This window comes from Megascapheus bottae, chromosome 16 (assembly GCF_031878675.1).
Source record: "Megascapheus bottae isolate mThoBot1 chromosome 16, mThoBot2.hap1, whole genome shotgun sequence".
NCBI lineage: Eukaryota > Metazoa > Chordata > Mammalia > Rodentia > Geomyidae > Megascapheus > Megascapheus bottae.
This window is the reverse complement of record NC_143524.1, coordinates 44341567-44357030: the sequence shown is the minus strand read 5'-3', so window position 1 is coordinate 44357030 and position 15464 is coordinate 44341567. Positions and strand designations below refer to the sequence as shown.

At 41.6% G+C, this 15464-nt stretch overlaps 1 protein-coding gene across 1 annotated transcript in view; it reads right to left on the bottom strand.

The window, feature by feature from the left end:
• Mrpl48 (mitochondrial ribosomal protein L48) overlaps positions 1-417 on the bottom strand; it is a 35433-nt gene extending 35016 nt beyond the window's left edge. Inside the window, exon 1 of the mRNA XM_090348397.1 lies at positions 317-417. Within this exon, the coding sequence (XP_090204523.1) occupies positions 317-337 (21 nt within the window). The 5' untranslated portion in view covers positions 338-417. The remainder of the gene's footprint in view (positions 1-316) is intronic.
• Between the last annotated feature and the right edge of the window lie 15047 nt (positions 418-15464).

Sequence of the window (15464 nt, the reverse complement as noted above, 5' to 3'; positions counted from 1 at the left end):
ACAAATGCAATGACCGATCCAAGGTCAGACAATTTATGGGGTCCCTATCGTGGTGACGCGATGCCCACGAGGCGGCCCGCACCTCCCAGGGGCCGAGCCGCAGGGAGGGCAAGCGGAAGGGGCGTGGCGCGAGGCGGCGCGAGGCGGCGCGGACGGCGGAGGTTCCGCAGCCGTTTGGACCGCAAGCGCCGCGAGGCCTGCCGGTAAGGTCCTACTCTCCCAGGCGTCTCAGGCCCGGAAGTCTGCGTGCGGGCCCCCGCCTGCTCGTCTCTCCCACTGCCTGCACCGCGTCCTGCGTGCGTGGAACCTACGTTACCTTTCCCAGAGTTCGGCTCATTCTTGGCTGCAGCGGCCACTCCACGAACCGAAGTCCCGCCCCCTGGACGTCTGAAAACGGTGACGGAACAGCCTGGCTGAGGTCCGTGAACAAAACCCGGCCGACTCTCGCTCAACTCCGGCAGCGCCTTGGTTCCGGCAACTCTCGAGACTCAATAAGTAGAAATGCTATTCCTCCATGGTTCAGTGGTCCCCTTTCTTCTGGCATAAGTAATCTCCAGGGCTCTGCACACAATCGTAGCTCACCTACTAAACGTATTTGTTACAGTAACTTCCCATACTATGAGTTCCTTTAGGAACTCGGATTCTATCGCAGTTCTTTATAGAGCTTCTATAACAGGACATGATGACCTGTCACCACGATCTCAGAATTGCCCCACATGAACTCTCCTGAAGTTCAATTATCTAATAATTGAGAATAACTTTATTTATTATTCATATATTTACGTATGTGTGTTGGGGCTTAAACTCGACCTGGGCGGTGTCCCTTAGCTTTTTTTTTGCTGAAAGTTGACACTGTAGTACTTGAGCTATAGCTCCACTATCAGCTTTTTTACTCGTTAATTGGAGAGAAAAGTCTATGGGAAGGCCGGGAGTTTGGCCTAGTGGTGGAGTGCTTGCCTAGCATACACGAAGCCCTGGGTTCGATTCCTTGGAACCACATATACAATAAAAGCCAGAAGTGGTGCAGTGGCTCAAGTGGTAGAGCTCTAGCCTTCACTGACAGAAGGAAAAAACATACTCAGGGATATTCCTGCCTGGGCTGGCTTGAACCTTGATCCTCAGATCTTAGCCTCCTTGGATAGGTTTCAGGCATGAGCTACCCGTGTCTGGTTTTTAGCCACCTTTATTTGAGTGGCCATTACCGTTCAGTGTGTGCTCATAGCTCACATTTTTCTCAGGAAGCCTGCTGAGGAGATACCAGTTTTACAGTTAAGGATATTGTCTTAAGGGACATGTTTGAAGTTAGTCAATTGAGTTAAGTTTCAATTTGTCTGATATGTACAATTGGTTTTCCCAATGATACACTCTTTTTTTTTTTTTTTTTTTTTGCCAGTCCTGGGCTTGAGCTCAGGGCCTGAGCACTGTCCTTGGACTTTCTCAAGGCTAGAGTCTACCACTTGAGCCTCAGCACCACTTCTGGCTTTTTTCTATGTATATGGTACCAAGGAATTGAACCTGAGTCTTCTTGCATGCTAGGCAAGCACTCTACCACTAGGCCAAACTCCCGGCCCCTGATACACCCTTTTTTACATCACTATACATGTTCATTTATTTACTGTACATCCAGTAAAACATATTCTTAGCACTCTCCTTTGCCAGTATTTTGATAGAGTCCTAGGAACACATAAATTAATATTACACAGTGTTTGCCTTTCAATAACACATAGAAATTAGTGGGTGATGTACTAATTGTAGCAAGCAATTATAAAGCAATGAGAACTTTTAAGTGACAGAAATATACACATATAATGTTGAAAAGAAAGTCCATAGCATATAATGTCATCATCAAGTGAAATTATTGTTGCTTTTTCTGTTATTATTGTTCTTCCTGATACAGCTGCATTTGATTAAACTTCCTCTCTCTGCCAGTCACCAATTCTCATCTTTCTGATTCCTTCATAGGAATCATCCCAACCCAGTACTGTTGTTATGGATCATTCTATCCTATCACTCCAGTTCCAGAGCCACCAAGAGCTATGTAGGTAAATGCATTTCTCCCTGAAGGCATCTCTTCTCCTTTCTGGGGTAGAACTACTATGATACTGTGATAGTTTTTGTTTTGTTTTGTTTTGTTTAAACTTATGTGCTGTTACTAGGACTTCAACGCAGGACCTGGGCATTGGTCCTTAACATATCTGCTCTAGGCTGGCACACTACTACTTGAGCTACAACTCCACTTCCAGCTTTTTTAGTGGTTAATTGGGAATAAAAATCTCTCCAGTTTGTCTGCCTAGGCTAACTTTGAACCATAATTTTCAGTTCTCAACCTTCTAAGTAGCTAAGTACAAGGCACCGACTATGATGGTTACTTTTTTCTTTTTCTTTTTCTTTCTTTCTTTTTTTTTTTTTTGTCAGTTATGGGGCTTAAACTCAGGACCTGGGTGCTGTCCCTGAGCTTGTTTTTGCTCAAGGCTAGTGATAAACCACTTTTATTTGGCCAGTCCTTGGCCTTGAGCTCAGGGCCTGAGCACTGTCTTTGGGCTTTCTCAAGGCCAGAACTCTACTACTGAAGCCACAGCACCACTTTTGGCTTTTTTCTATGTATGTAGTACCAAGGAATTGAACCGGGTCTTTATGCATGTTAAGCAAGCACTCTACGACTAGGCCAAACTCCCAGCCCTAGTGCTCTACCACTTTAAGCCACAGCCATTACCTAAGTAGCAAGACTGAAATCTGGAGGCTTGTGATCCAAAGCCAGCCTGCAATGAAAAGTCTGAGAAATTGCCATCTCTAGAATATCTAGGAAAAAGCAAAGCTGTAAGCATGGTTCATGTAATAGAGCACTAGCCATGAGTAAGAAAACCAAATTATCTTGGACCCCTGAGTTTAAGCCCCAGTCCAGGCACAAAAAGAGGGAGGAGGGAAAGGAGAAGTACACGGTTAACTGATGCACAAAACATAATGACTTGTACATTAAGACAACTCAATAAAAGGTAGCTATTCTCAGTTATTATGAGGAAATTAAGTATCAGGAAGGTTCACAAAGGGTCAATCAGCTCTAAAATGGGTGTTAAAAATCAGATTTCCAAACACTACTAGATGCTTGAATAAATTTATCAAACAGGAATCCTTGAGTCCATGTATAGACTAAGAATTTCCAAGGACTAGAAGATATCTTAATCATCTTTGTGGCTACAATAAATAGTCCAGGACCTAGCTCACAGAAACATTCATCTGGTGAACTGATTGAATACTGCCTTTCTTTCTTCTCTTTCTCCTCTTTCTCCTATATGTAAGCCATCACTGCATTGCATTTTATTTCTGCATCTTCACAGGTGGCATAGTAGAAACAGAAATGGAGAATAAGGCCACAGATCTAATCTTGTCTCTGTCCATGCTGTTTTTAAAAAAGAGAATGTAATGATTTTAGAATTTTCAAGCTTGCCTAAAATGTAAATCATAGAGAGAATAATTGAGAAAAGATGATAGAGGGGCTGAGAGTGTGGCCTAGTGGTAGAGTTCTTGCCTAGCATGCATAAAGTCCTGGGTTTGATTCTTTGGTACCACATACACAGAAAAGGCCAGAAGTGGTGCTGTGGTTCAAGTGGTAGCATGCTAGCCTTGAGAAAACCCAAGGCTGGAGCCCAGGCCCTAAGTTCAAACCCCAGGACTGGCAAAAAAAGAAAAAGAAAAGATATTAGAAAGGCAGAACATAGTGGTAATTAAATGTTAGGCTAAAGAGAGTGCTTGCCTAGCATGCATGAAGCCCTGGGTTCAATTCCTTGGTACCACATACTCAGAAAAAGCCGGGAGTGGCGCTGTGTCTCAAGTGATGGTGCACAAAGACAATGCCCAGGCCCTGAGTTCAAGCCCTAGGACTGGCAAAAGAAAGGAAGGAAGGAAGGAAGGAAGGAAGGAAGGAAGGAAGGAAGGAAGGAAGGAAAAAGCTTCTAGGAAGTGGTGTGGCTCAAATGGTAGAGCCTTGGGAGAAAAAGCTCTTATATTTAACTATGGATTTTAGATCTTCAGTCACACACCCATGCACAGCAGAAAAATGAAAAAAATGTAGAGGAGATGAAGCTCAGTGGTAGACCACTTGCTCAGCATGGCAAGGCCTTGGGTTTTAACCCCAGCAGTAAAAGAAAAAGAAAAAAAAAAACTTGGAGGTACTTGGCCTTTCTAGATTTATTTTTATAAACTAGCTTTCTTTTAAACTATAAAAACCCTATTCTAGCTTTCAGTACAGCCACATCAGAGAAAGCCATGGGGAACAAAAGAACAAAGGGAAATCCTTCAGAAGAAGACTATGTTTGATCTCAGGTTAAAGTTCTTTTAAAATAATGTCTATGGTCACCTATAATAAAAAATGTTTCCCAGTGGTACTGAAACACTTTTAATTTATAGTTCAAGTGAAAACATATAAATTAAGCTACTTCAAACTAGAAACTATTTTAGTTTCAGTAGGTGCTTTTCTGCTCCTATTTTTTCTGGTACAAAGTAAAACATACTTGAAAAAAATATATACATAAAAGCTTATGGTAGAAGAGGACTGGCTACCCAGGAAACACTAGAAAGAGATGGTGCTGCTGCCCCAGCCTCTACTTTAAGAGCAATTTTCTGCTTCTGTAGGGGTGGGCTGTTCAGTGATAACCTAATACTGGAGAGAGGGCTAAAGAATGTTGAAAGAGACGGCAAGTGGTAAGCTCAAGTGGGTAGTGAGGCCACAAGAGCCCATGAGAAGAAACAGAGAAAGTGCAGATAACCACTCACAGAATGCAACTCAAACAAGAATTTTTCTTGAAGTCCAAACCTCTTGTTCTAGTTGATACACCTTAGCCTCCAGTATTGTTATACAGTTAAATGCTTTTTCTCCAATTGTATTTCCTTTGTGAGTTAACTACTCATGTTCTTCCCCCCTTTATCCTTTGGTGTACTTATACTTTTATTCCTTATAATTTTAATCTTCTATTACACACACACACACGCACACACACACACACACACACACACACACACACACACACACACACACACAGTGAGACCACCATGCTATGATTCAAGAAATCTGGCTCCAAATTTTAGTTCCACTATTTATGATCAGGAACAAGTCACTCCTGTCCAGTTCTCAGTAGCCAGATGTATAAATATAGCTGACAAACTCATAGTTCTGAGAACAAGTGAAGGTTGTGATGGAGCTTCATTCCAAACTCCTACTCTCCACTTATACCTGGACAAGTCCTTTAATTTTTTGTGTTGAAGGTGGGGGGCGCTGGGCTTGACTTCAGAGCATGTGTACTGTAACTGAGCTTTATGCTCAAGGTTAGCACACTACTCTTGAGTTACAGCTCCCCTCTGTCTTTTTCAGGGCTTAATTGGAGATAAGAATCTTGTGGACTTTCCTGCCCAGCTGGCTTCAAAATTCAATCCTCAGATCTCAACCTTCTGAGTAGCTGAGCCATTGGCACCTGGCTAATGTCCTGTTTTATCCAGTTATTTAAAAAATAATAATAAAGGGGAAGTGAGGCTGTGGCTTAAGGGGTAGGGCAGTAGTCTTAGGCTGAAGAGGTCAGGGACAGCACGTAGGCCCAGAGTTCAAGCCCCATGACCCACAAAAATAAATAAAGAAAGAAAGAAAGAAAGAAAGAAATTTAAAAAACAATAAGGGCCTTGGGCCAGGAGTGTGGCTTAGTGGTAGAATGCTTGCCTGGGTTCAATTCCTCAGTTCCACATACACAGAAAAAGCTGGAAGTGGTGCTGTGGTTCAAAGTGGTAGAGAACTAGCCTTAAGAAAACTCAAGGACAGTGACCAGGCTCTGAGTTCAAGCCCCAGACTGGCAAAAAAGAAAAATTAAGGCCCTTTTATCTCTAATTACTTTAGATTTCATTATTCTGTTATATACAGATAGTTACCTAGTAACAGAACAATTCTCTTATTATTTCCATTTCACTAAGGAGGAAATAGAGACATAGTCTAAGTGAATAGATTGTTCTTTTGGTCCAGCTACAAAGAAGCTAGAACTCCAATTTTTTCTCATGGTCCCTAACCCTTTCTTGAATTCAGAACCACTGTTATTGTAAATAACAGCTTTATCTAAAATTGGGCTGATAGGGCTGGAAATGTTACTTAGTGGCAGAGTGCTTGCCTACCTTGCATGAAGCCCTGAGTTCAATTCCTCAGTACTATAAACAGAAGAAGCCAGAAGTAGTGCTGTGGTTCAAGTGGTAGAGTGCTAGCCTTGAGTAAAAGAAGCTCAGGGACAGTGCCCAGGCCATGAGTTCAAGCCCTAGGACTGGAAAATAAATAAGTAAGTAAGTAAGTAAGTAAGTATATAAATAAATAAAATACAGTCCTTCAGTGTGCATATGTTCTTAGCATGAAATGACCTCTAATCCTCCACCCTCCGCTTGAAATAACTTGTCTTTACATCCCCCCCCCAAAAAAAAAGTAAGCTCTACAGAGTAAAACAAATAACTTTGAGTTAATAATGCTATTTTGGCATAAGAACTAGTGACTGGCTTCATGAAGGATTCTCTTATATGGTTGACTGTATAACCTGATTTGTCGTATAAATATAGCCCTCTGTTTCTACACAGCTGAGTGTCATTGTATAAGTCCCAGCATTCAGGAGGCTGAGGCAGGAGGATCTTGAGTTCAAAGCTAGCCTGAAGTGTATAGTGACATTCTGTCAAAAAAATATATGGGCTCGTCAGGTGCCAGTGACTTACACCTGTAACCCTAGCAGATATCTGAGGATTATGTCTGAAGCCAGCCTAGGCAGAAAAGTCCATGGGATTCTTATCTCCCCGAAGTTCAAGCCCCAGGACTAGCACCAACCCCCACCCCCCACACACACACAAACCATGGGCTGAATAATGACAGAGCATTCCCATTCCCTGATGTACCCAAGTTCCTTTCTTTCTCTACCTTCCTCCTCTCCCTTGAAGGATGAGTACTGTTAATCAGGGTAAAGAATTAAAGGACTGGGGGGGGGGGGGAGGTTGGGTTTTTGTTGTTGTTGTTTTGCCATGGCTTGAGCACTGTCCTTGGACTTTCTCGAGGCTAAAGCTCTACCACTTGAGCCTCAGCACTACTTCCGTTTTTTTTTTTTTTTTTTCTGTGTATGTGGTACCGAGGAATTGAACCCTGGTCTGCATGCATGCTAGGCAAGCACTCTACCACTAGGCCAAACTTCGGCCCAGGACTCAGCTTTTGGGAAGGCTCTGCTTATCAGACACTCCTACTTTGGTGAAAGTTTCCTCTCACTTCAGATGTCTTTATCATTCCAAGATGTTGACTCAGTTTCTCTAGACTGTACTACTATGGGATTCTAAGGTCAAAAAGCCCTAAAATCTCTAAAATCTTGTAATTCTTGTGGAACCTGAAAAAAGAATGACGTAGTTGTAGAAGAGTCAGTTTCTAGCTGACCCTCCTACTTGCTTCACCTTCCGTCTGCTTTCCTGGCAGTAATTTGGTGTTCAAGTGCTTAATTAGCAAAACATAAGATCTTGGTCAAGCTCTCTACCACTGAGCTACATTCCCAGCTCTGCTCAACTAGGAAATATAAAAATTATGACACACTTATCCACAAAATACCTCATCCTATACAACTATAATGAGAAAAATAGACGCAGCCAACAATATCTAATAGTTTGTTTCATTGTGTCGAGTAAAGAGCTTGCCTAGAAGTACAAGGTCCTCAGTTCAAAACCCAATCCCAACCAAAATTAAGTAGATAAATGAATAAACACATAAATATATATAAAAGGATATCGAGGGTTAATTGAAGGTGTTTCCAGTTGGTAATGTAATCGTTTTTTATTTCCAGCATACTTTTAATCACCTCTCCGTTTTCTATAATATGTATGTGTTTTTTTTCCCTAAATATATATAGTTTAAGTTCATTCCTGCAAGCCACACCTGGTGCTACCCGTTTATTTGGGAGTTGGGACAGAGATGACTCATCTCAAAAGATAGGGAGAGGTCAACAGGGCTTTGTCTGGGACTGGCTTTGAAGGAGAGGGACAAGCACTGAACAGTGGCAGTCCATCAGCTCAGCCGAAGTTCATCCCGGAAGCTCTGACGGTGGCACTACCCAGGTCAAAATCCAGCTGCACAAGCAGAAGATAACGTGGCAGCCACAGCCCGCCCTTCCAGGGCTGCCGGGACAAGCCCCTCCCACCATCTGAGGCCCCGCCCCTTGCCTCTTCCCATTGGCCCGCTGAGGCTCATTTGTTTCTCGGGGCCCGCGGGTGTGGGGGGAGGCGCGCTCTTCCTCCACTTAGACTGCGGTAGCCATGCTGTGTGTGGCTCCGCAGAGCAGGGTGGGGCGGTTCTGTGTCGCTGCGGTGACTGCCTCTCCCCGGCTGCCGGTGTTGCACCTTCGTCCCTGTACTGGGAAATCAAATAGGTGGTGTGCCACCAAAATAATCATCAAGTGGGAACTGGGTGTTTGTGAGACGTGCGTTTGTCCACACCACTGTCTTCAATACGATTTTTCTTTTTTTTTTTTGGGGGGGGGGTGGGTCTCAGTGTCCTACAGATGATGTCATCGCGAACCTTGCCAAGGTCCTAGTGCCCGCCAACAGGGTCTTAAAATTACTCAAAATCAGAGCTTCTTAGAGATGGGATGTTTAACTTACTGTTCAGGACAAACTAGCTTTAAAAATCTATGAAAAATTATGAACAGCAACACATACGTAAATGTGTTTTAGGTCACAGCTATACTACTTAACTAAAAGTTCCTAAGTCCCTTGTTTTTGTTGTTTGTTTTTGCCAATCCCAGGGCTTGAACTCACAGGTGGGCTTTTTCAGTGCTAGTGCTCTACCACTTGACCCACAGCACCACTTCTGGCTTTTTTCTTTCTATATATATGATACCAAAAAATCGAACCCAGGACTTGGTGCATGCTAGACAAGCACTTTACCACTAGGCCACATTCCCAGCCCTGTTGTTGTTATTTAATTGTGGCAAAATAAAGGTAACACAAAACTTCATTTTATGCAGCCATATTAGGTATGATCACAGTGTCATGAAAACTACAGTATTAGCTATTTCCATTTTTTTCCATTAATGCAAAAAGAATCTATACTCATTAAAGGCTAATTCCTGCATAATCTTTCCATTAGATTCTGGTTGTTGAGTTGCATGAATTTTCTCTTTATGTTCTATGTATTAGTTCTGTACCAAATATATGATTAGCAAATATTTCTCCCACTCAGTGTGTGTGTGTGCACACACGCACGCGTGCACACACATACCCACGCACGCACACACCAGTTTGGGGCTTGATCTTAGGGCCTGTGCTCTCACTTGGCTTTTTTGTTCAAGCTGTTGCTCTACTGCTCGAGCTAGAAGTTGATAGCTCAGGCCTGCAGTCCTAGCTATTCAGGAGGCTGAGCTCTGAGGATCAAGGTTTAAAGCTAGCCAGGGCATGAAAGTCCATGAGATTCTTATACAATTAACCATCTAAAAACCAGAAATGGAGCTGTGGACCAAAGTGGTAGAATGCTGGCCTTAATAAAAAGCTCATGTTAAGCCACTAGACCCTGAATCAAAGCCCCATAATTGACAACAACAACAACAATACCACTGAAAAGATTCTCTTCTACTGGGGCTGGCTTCAAACTTTGATCCTCAGATCTGAATATCCTGAGTAGCTAAGGCCATGTGAGCCACCAGTACTACACTTATGTAGGTTGTCTTTTCACATTCTTGATGGCATCCTGTATTGCACAGAAGTTTTTAATTTTAATGAAATTCAGCTTATCTTTTTAGTTGCCTGTGCTCTTGGTGTCATATTTAATAAGCCATTGCCAAGTCTAAAGTCATGCAGCCCATCTTAGTTTAAAGATGAGGAAATTGAGGTTCAAGGTTACTGGGAATTATTGACAGCTTGGATAAGACATTTAAAAACCAATGTTAAACCAATACTTAAAAAAAAAAATCATTCAGGGGCCAGGAGTTTGGCCTAGTGGTAGAGTGCATGCACGAAGGCCTGAGTTCGATTATTCGGTACCACATACATAGAAAAAAGCCAGAATTGATGCTGAGGCTCAAGTGGTAGAGCTCTAAGCCTTGAGAAAGTCCAAGGACAATGCTCAAGTCCTGAACTCAAGCCCAAGACTGGCAAAAAAAAAAAAAAAAAATTGAAGCCAAGCACTGATGGCTTATGCCTGTAATCCTAGCTACTCAGAAGGTTAAGATCTGGGGATTATAGTTCAATGCTAGACCTGGCAAGAAAGTCCATGGGACTCTCCAATTAACTACCAAAACAAATAAACAAACAAAAAACAAAAAAAAAACTGGAAGTGGAACTGAGACTCAAGTGGTAAGGCGGTAACCTTGAGCAAAACATTCAAGGATGGCACGTAGGCCCTTCAGTCTGAGGCCCAAGACTCACACACACACACACACACCATTGATACATACTAAAAGAAAAATTGAATCTTCCTTGTAAAGCAAAAGACTTCCCCAGAATCTGTTCTTGTTTCCACAGCATTATTAAGGTACAATTGAAATCAAATAAGCTGAGCTTATTTGAAAGATGACATTTGATCAGGATTGTCATATACTTTCTTGAAAATACTACCACAATGTTGAGTTGAAGAACATTTGCACCACACCCAGTGTTTTGTTTTGTTGCCCGTTGGCAACTTATCTCCTCTTTCTCGATCCCCAGGAAACTATTGACCAATTTTCTGCCATCCTGCATTAGTTTACCTCTTGTATAATTCTATAAAATGAAGTCAATATAATATTTATTTTTTTGCCCTCTTTAAATATATTGATTTTGAGAATTTTCCATAATGTTCTTAGAGTGTCCTTCCTTCACTCCTTCCCTCCTTCCTTCCTTTCACTTTTCTTCTTTTTTTCTGGGGTTTGAACTCAGGACCAGGGTAGTGACAATTTTTCACTTGGCCCATATCTTCAGCCCCATTTTTGCTATTTTTTTCCTCCTATTTTTTTGTTTTGTTTTGGCTCTGTGCCAATACTGAAGCTTAAACTCAAGGCCTGGGTGCAGCCCCTGGGCTTTTTTTGCTCAAGAATAGCACCCTATCAAGCTTCACTTCTGGCTTTGGGTGGTTAACTGGATATGAGTCTCATGAATTTTTCTGCCTCAGCTGCCTTTGAACTTCAATCCTCAAATCTTAGCCTCTTGAGTAGATAGGCTGACAGACATATCACCAATAACAGTCTCAAAAATAGCACTGGCTAGCCTGGTGCTCGTGGTGGCACACACCTGTAACCCTAGCTACTCAGGAGGCTGAGATCTGAGGATCAAGGTTCAAAGCCAGCTCAGGCACAAAAGGGATCTGAGACTTAACTCCACCTAATCCCTAGAAAATGGGAAGTGGGGCTTGGCCCAAGGGTGGGGTGGTAGGCTTGAGCTGAAGAGCTCAGGGACAGCCCCTAGGCTGAGTTAAAGCCCCATGGCCCATAAAAAACAAAAATAGCACTGGCTGTCAGTGCTATGGAGGACGCTGTGAGAGATATTTGGTTATCAATCAATCCCATCTTCTAGCTGAACCTCACCCTGGTCCTCTAACTGTTGTTTATATCATCTTTGATACAATTGTTGTGTACTTGTCCCCATCCTGGGTTCTGCTTAACATTCCTTTCCCCTAAAGAAGTACTTTCTATGTGTTGTGTAGTCATTTACCACTGTTCAATTTTGTTTATTAACCTAAAAACATTATGGCAGCATAGCAAGATTCTTTCTCAAAAAGTAAATTAGTGGGGCCAGGAGTCTGGTCTAGGGGTAGAGTGCTTGTCTAGCATGAACGAAGCCCTGGATTAGATTCCTCAGTACCACATACACGGAAAAAAAAAAAAAAAAAGTTAACTGGGCATCAGTGGCTTTTGCTTGTAATTCTACTTCAGAGGCTGAGATCTAAGGATTGCAATTCAAAGGCAGCCCAGCAGGAATGTAAGAATATTATCTCCAATTAACCATCAAAAAGTCAGAAATGAAGCTGTGGCACAATCGGCAAAAGCAGTAGCCTTGATGTGAAAAAAAAGAAAGGAAAAAGTAAAAAGCTTAGGAATAGCACTCAGGTCCTGAGTTCAGGCCTCAGGGCCAGCACAAAAAATAAAAAATTAGGGGCCGGGAGTTTGGCCTAGTGGTTAAAGTGCTTGCCTAGCATGCATGAAGACCCGGGTTCAATTCCTCGGTACCACATACATAGAAAAAAGCCGGAAGTGGTGCTGAGGCTCAAGTGGTAGAGCACTAGCCTTGAGAAAGTCCAAGGACAGTGCTCAGGCCCTGAGCTCAAGCCCAGGACTGGCAAAAAAAAAAAAAGAAAAAAAAATAAAAAATTATAGTTCTGAGCTGGAGGTATGGCTCGAGTAGGAAAGTGCATACCTAACAAGTGTGAGGCAGAGGACTGCCTAGAAAAACATGAGAAAGATAGAGGCCGGGAGTTTGGCCTAGTAGTAGAGTGCTTGCCTAGTATGCACAAAGACCCAGGTTCGATTCCTTGGCACCACATACTTAGAAAAAGCCAGAAGTGGTGCTGAGGCTCAAGTGGTAGAGCTCTAGCCTTGAGAAAAATCCAAGGACAGTGCTCAGGCCCTGAGCTTAAGCCCAGGACTGACAAAAAAACCCCAAAAAACAAAAAACAAACATGAGAGAGATAAAGAAAATATCGTACCTCTGAGTTAGAGATATCCAAGCATAGGTTTGCACTGTTATGTTCCTATTCTTCTTTTGGACAGTTTGAAGGAAATGAAATATAATTTATCCTCCAAAAATGGGATGTTCATAGTGCATTTAATTTCTAAAAGAAGTATTGACCTTAAGAAGTCTTAAAGGTGAGATATCTTGGCTTTTTTTTTTTTTTTTTTTTGCCAGTCTTGGGGCTTGAACTCAGGGTCTAAGCACTGTCCTGTCCTTGGACTTTCTCAAGACTAGAGCTCCACCACTTGGGGCAATGGCACCACTTCCAGCCAAACTCCCAGCCCCTTGGAATTTTTTTTTTAACAAGAAATAACTCTTGAATAAAGACTGTGTTAAATGTTAAGAAAAAAAAACTGGATGTTTGTTCAAGTTCTCACTATGATATTACAGTTCATTAGTTCATCAGATGATCTTTGACTATAATGTCTTTGATTTTTATACAAAATAAAATGACACCTGAAGAAAGATAGTTCACCACAAGACAGAGAACTTTTTCTTGGTAGTATTAAACACTGAAATCAAGGTCTATTTTTCAGTTAGTCTCTTATTTGTGCTGTGATTCTCCTATCGGAGATTCTCAAATGTATGGGACTGCAGGCATGTGACCACAATTGACTTGTTTATTGCTAAATTCGACATTGAATTGAGATCTGCCTATCTTCTCTATCTCCCAGGTAGCTTCACTTTTATGTCCAATCTTTCTTGATTTTTTTTTAGTCAGTCATGGGGCTTGAACTCAGGGTCTACGCACTGTCTCTGAGTTGTTTTGCTCAAGACTAGTGCTCTATCACTTAGTGCAACAGCACTTCTCCTGGTTTTCTGGTGGTTAATTGGAGATAAGAGTCTCTTGGACTTTCCTGCCCAGGCTGGCTTCGACAGCATCCCTCAGATCTCAGCTTCCTGAGTAGACAGGATTACAGGAGTGAGCCACTGGTACCCAGTGCCTCTTGATTTATTACACCAGTTATGATTTGAACAATCTGTTGGTATCTCAATGCAAGCAGTATTGGTCACATTTTCTTACCCTAAGATGCATGTTCTTTATATAAACAGCAACAGAAACAAATGTTCTTTTTTCTCAGAGTGATTACCTTTTAGAAGCAGGTGGAGTGATTCACTCTGCTGTACATCTCAGAGGAGACTTTATGATTTTTAAGTCGAGAGTTTAGGGAGAGAGCTCCAGCAATGTGTCAGGCATTACACATTTGGGACTGACATAACAAGAAACAGCTTCTTTCTCCACTGCAATTTCAAAGCCTAGAAGTAACTCTCCACTTATCAGGCTCTGAGAAATCATATTATTCATAACAGGGATCATGATTCATATGAACAGAACAAAATGGAATGATCAAAAATAGATTCCGTAGATCAATCTGTAGCTAAAATATCTTCTGACTTAGCTGCAAATTGGCTGTAATTACAGGAAGGACCATTCCATAAAAGAACTTCTACCCTCTTCTCTATGTCAACTGAATAACTTCTCAAATGTATATTACTATAGGTCAGTGTATAAGGAAAACAAGGCTTTTTATTTTTGTTTCTGTGTAATTTTTTGGTGCTAGGAATTGAACCTAGGGCTTCATGCATGCTCAAGACAGAAAGCAGGATTAAACATGAGATATCTCCCTTCATTCTTCTCCTTTTGAAATGAGACACTTAACCATGTTGTATTTATTGTGCTCACTTGATTATCTTGAGTTGCTGTGCATTTTTCATTTTATGCTTTGCACATTGACATGCTATTATTTTTAGTTAATGATTATAATAACCTGTACAGCGGATTAGAAGGGCATCACATTTGATAGAAATTTAATCCCTTCCAGAACTATTATTTATCTCAAATATGAGCAATATAATTTCAATCTTTTTACCTGCACAGTTTTTCTTCTATTGATTTCCTGCCTCTCCAAAAACAATAAATCTTTTTTTCAGGAGTAGTAAATAGGAAGAGATAGTTCCTGTTTGATAACTACTATATATGTGTGTATACATTATTTAATGTATCTTGTATATATGTTTTATATACTATATAATATACATATTGTATATAAATTTGTACAGAATTGAATGTCCAAAACTCAAGGAACTGGGTCAGGGCTTGAAAGATTTAAAGATGAGAATGACAAGCTATTTCTTTTTTGGGCTAGTCCTGAGGCCTGAATTCAGGATCTGAACACTGTCCCTAAACTTTATATTTGCTCAAAGCCAGTGCTCTACCATTTGAACCACAGCTCCACTTCCAGCTTTTTGGTGCTCAATTGAAGACAAGGTCTCCTGAGCTTTTCTGTCCTGGGCTGGCTTTGAACCATGATCTTCAGATCTCAGCCTCTAGAGTAGCTAGGATTGCAGGCAGGAGCCACCAACATCTGGCTATCAGCTGTTTCATTGTCACAATTACAAAGAAATACAAAGGCATTTGTTAAATATAAAGACAACTTTTTTTGATGGTCCTGGAGCTTGAATCCAGGGCCTGCACACTGAACTTGGGCTTTCTCAAGGCTAATGCTCTACCACTTGAGCCACAGCACCACTTCCAGCTTTTTCTGTGTATGTAGTACTGAGGAATCAAACCCAGGGCTTCATGCATGCTAGGCAAACACTCTACCACTAGGACATGCTCCCAGCCCAAGACACTTGTTTTTTTATTAACCAGAAATCCACAGAAAGACCAGTTTTCTCATCAGCAGTGTGCCTTTTATCTCCCTCCTTCACCATCATCAGTGGTTTAGCTTAGCCTTTTGTATTGTTTATTCATAAGTGCTATTTTAGCTCTGAATTCCACGTAC